The sequence below is a fragment of the Vidua macroura genome, chromosome 2, assembly GCF_024509145.1.
Source record: "Vidua macroura isolate BioBank_ID:100142 chromosome 2, ASM2450914v1, whole genome shotgun sequence".
In the NCBI taxonomy this organism is placed as follows: Eukaryota; Metazoa; Chordata; class Aves; order Passeriformes; family Viduidae; genus Vidua; species Vidua macroura.
The window spans coordinates 61,376,488-61,380,577 of NC_071572.1; the positions used below are offsets into that span (position 1 = coordinate 61,376,488).

The 4,090-nt window shown below is 56.8% G+C and overlaps 1 protein-coding gene across 1 annotated transcript; it reads right to left on the bottom strand.

The window, feature by feature from the left end:
- Positions 1-435: 435 nt before the first annotated feature.
- XNDC1N (XRCC1 N-terminal domain containing 1, N-terminal like) lies at positions 436-3,602 on the bottom strand. Its single transcript, XM_053972009.1, is given in 3 exon segments — positions 436-1,685; positions 2,714-2,859; positions 2,964-3,602. Coding segments are annotated over 2 exon segments (600 nt in total). The 5' UTR covers positions 3,422-3,602; the 3' UTR covers positions 436-1,685; positions 2,714-2,717.
- Positions 3,603-4,090: the final 488 nt, after the last annotated feature.

Here is a 4,090-nt window from a genome sequence, read left to right on the forward strand (position 1 = left end):
GTGGGGAACAGATTCAGCAGGAAGTGGCCTATGAAAAGGGAAAGTGATATGGTTGTCACAGGCTCACTAGTGTTGGGATGCTATGGGGTTTAGACTGACACCCTCCCTGATGGTTCTCATGGCAGCCTGGGAATGCACTGTGATGCCCCTCCAGTGCCAGGTCACAAGCAGGAGTGGTATTCCTATCTATGGAACTGCCATCACTATCCCCGTTTGCTGCTCAGTGTCCCCTGGACACCAGAGGACATCCCTGCCAAGCACCCACCTGAGCAGATGGGGCAGACACCTGTCTGCCCATCACTGCTGGCCTGTCCCCTGTCATTCCTCCTGACTTGCCTCTCTTGGGGGCCACAGGCTTGGGCTCTTCCTTTCACCCTGGGCATCCTTGAGGTGGCAGCTGGAGCCCTGCAGAGGGGTAACATGCTGAAGGTACCCTATGCCACATGCTGCCAGCCCAAAAGAGTGAAGGGCTGGGCCCAGAACTATCTGGGAAAGACTGAGAGCAGTAAACAGCCAGGGTGAGGGCAGGAGGAAGACAGTGACCCGTGGCAGTGACCTGCCAGGAGGGCTGGGTACACAATGCCTGTCCAGCTGCCTGCAGGTAATTGAGGGAGCTACAAGAACATCCGGTGTAGAGCCTGGGGGAAAGCAGGCAGGAATGACAGAGACAGAGGACAGTTTGGGTTGGAGGAGATTTTAAAGCTCATCTTGTTCCAAGCCCCCCCACCATGGGCAAGGACACTTTCCACTAGACCAGGTAGCTCCAAGCCCCATCAAACCTGGCCTTGGAACACTTCCAGGGATGGGACAGACACAGCTGCTCTGGGCAACCTATGCTGGCGTTTTACCACCCTCACAGAATTATTTCTTTGTAATAACCTATATAATCCTGTCTTCTGTCAATTTGAAGCCACTGCCCCTTGTCTTGTCCTCCCAGCCCATTGTCCCTCTCCAGTTCTTTTGGAGCCCCTTCAGGCAGTGGAAGGGGCTCCCAGTTCTCAGAACCTTCTCATCTCCAGGCTCAACAGCCCTGGATGTCCCAGCCTGTCTCCACAGCAGATGGGCTCCAGCCCTCAAGAGCATTTCCATGGCCTCCTCTGGACTCATTCCAGTTGCTCCACCCTTCTGAGGTTGGGGATCCCAGAGCTGGAGGCAGCTCTGCAAGTGGGGTCTCACCTGAGCAGAGCAGAGGGGCAGAATTCCCCCTTGTCCTGCTGCCCACAGTGGCTGGGGGCCAGCCCAGGACATGGCTGTGCAGATTCACTCACCTGGCACTGCAGGACCTCCCACATCCTTGGCCAGCAGCTCTGGGTGACCCCCCAGGGTGCTCGTGCCAGCTCTGGGCCTCAGCACCTGGTTCTGTGCTGCCAACAGCGCCATTCAGGCAGAACGGCTGAGGTGGGCTGGGCTCCAGGCAGCCCCTTCCAGCTTCCACAGGCAGCTCCTCAGTTGCTTTTCCTCCTTGGATCTCCTGGGGATAGGGAGTGTCAGCCTTGCAGGAGGACAAAGGTGGTGGGAGCTGGGGCTCTGGGGTCCAAGGAAGTACCTCAAGGTGCTCCAGGCCACACTGTGCAGGGACAGGATGGGGTGGACCACATCAGGCCATGTAAATGCATGGTTCAGGAAAGAAAGTCCTGTGAAAGGCAGGGCTGGAGCACCAGGGTCTGTCTAAGGTCAGCATCCTCCTGTGGGACAAGGAGAGGCCCCAGGCAATCAAGACAGGTACCTTGTGCCCACCACTCTGGGCACAGCCCCTAGCTCAGCCCAGCAAGTACCTCCTGGGCTTCCCATGGGGCACAAGTGGTGTCCGTGGAGGAGCAGCCCCTTCCTGCTGCCTCCCCATGAAGAGGGATACATGGGAGTATGAGAGACACCTACTGTGCCCTGGGGTGGCCATAGGAGGTCAAGCTCCTGCCCCTATGATTGTGCAGGCAGATGAAGGAAAGCCCAAAGCGGCTGCATGGACTGAAGAGATGGCTGCAGGTGAGCTGCAGACTGTTGCAGTTCTGGAGACAGGCGTGCAACTGAACTCGCTGAGTTCATGTGACAAGAGCCAAAGTTTATTGATGGGCTCCCCCTTTTATAGGGGCTTCAAAATTCCTGCACTTGAACATTTGATTGGTTGGGGTCTTAACACCACCTAGCTCACTGACCAACTAGATGTCTGCATTCAGGATTGAATGGGATTGGCTGGGTTCCCCTGTTTGAATTTGAATCCAACCTATCATTGTCTTCCCAGGGACTTGTTGACTTCTACTCTTTAACGAACTAGGCTGGCTGAGTTGGGTCTGTTATGGCCAATCTTATCTGTGCAGCTTCAGACCAGCTGCAGCTGTTACAGCAGGTGGTCCCATGTCTGCCCCACTGTCAGCTCTGAGAAATCTGCTGTGGGGAAGAGCAGCTGGGGTGGATGGGGCACAGCACTGACCACTGTCCCAACACCACTCCTACCTCTACTTGTTGCTCTGTTGCTGTGCCACCCAAGATATCTGGGGGGTTATGGGCACAAGAAAGGGAAGGGAAGCAGAGCTGGTACAGCTTTCCTGAGGCCATGAACAACCCTAACCCCTGGTCTACCTGTCCTCTTCTACCCTCCTATCAGCCACATCCTACTGCCTGCCCCATTCCATCACCATCTCCCCATATCAGCTCCAACCTACCACGAGGCCCACATCTCTTCCCCCATGCCTTTTTCCTTTGGATCAGTCCTTACCTTCCTAAAACATCTGAACCCCACAGTGATTCTGGTCCAGCTTCGAGTCAGCTGGTGTCATCAGTGTGACAGTGGGCACCAAGGTGAGATAGGGCTGGTCACAGGGCCATGAGCAGCATCCCACCTCAAACTGCAGAAACGTGCAGCTGTAGTTCCCTGGGGAGCAGTGGGAAGGACAGAGACAAGGGGGTTCAGAGCTGCTGACCCCATTGTGGGGCATGGCCCTGGCTCCTGCACAGGAGTGGGGAACAGGGAAGTATTAATGTCAACGTAGCCAATGGGACTGGCTCTCTCTAGTCACAGCTCCACACTCAGCTGCCTACTGTTATCCTTGGGGCAACCAAGCCAGGGCTGTATGCTATCCTCACTCAGCAGGTTTTCTGTCGGGTCCTTGGGGTCCTGCACACACAGCAGGGACACAGCATCATATACCAACCCCTCCCCTCCAGCTTGTTCTGGACATGAGAAGAAGCACAGAATTCTCTGGTAACCTACAGGAACAACATCCCACTTAGAGTAAGAATGACATGAATCATTGCTCTTCAGCTTAACAAGGAGAGGTTGTACTGCACCCTGTCGTGCCCTGACCCACCTCTTCAGAGACCCCAGCAGCTCAGAGGGATCACCTCCACACCCAGCCCCCCAGAGGAAACCCCCAGGCACCTGGGAGGAGAAGGACACCACATAGCTGATTTTAACTGGAGCCATTCAGGATCCTTTGGAGACAACACTCTGCCAGAGCATAACTTCCCTTTGGATGACTCCGGTGCCTGGTGGGGTGAGAGTCTGATGACCTTGGGCATCTCCTGGCTTTGGAACCATTCAGCAGCACCCCAGCCCCATCCCACCACCTCGGTGCCTCCCAGACCTGCCCCACCACCCCTCAGGTAACCCCCATATCTGACTCACAATCCCCCAGCTCCCTTCAGCCACTCCTGTGCCCCCAGCTCACCGCACAACACCCTATTCTGCCCCCCGGATACCACCCACATCCAGCCCACAAGCCCCAGCCCCCCAGCGCCCTCAAATCCTTACCCGCAACTCCCTTCAGCTCTACGGCCCGCGTTCCCAGACCGACAAACAACGCCTCAGAGCTATTCTGCCATCGCTATAGCTCCCCAGTCCTTCCCCACTTTCCCAGCCCTAGTAAAGCCCTGGCTGTGCCCCACAGCCTCTCCACGCCATTTGCCAACGCTATTTGCTTCACCCCACAGCTCCCTACTCACCCCCCAGCCCCAACCGCACCGATCCCGAATCTCCCGCCGCCCAAATCACTTGACCCCCTGATCCGCGCTCCTCACCGCCCGCCCCGCCACTCCCGCCTTGCTTCAACCTCTCTCCCGACCGCGCTCCGGATCAGGTCCCCAGCGCGGGCCA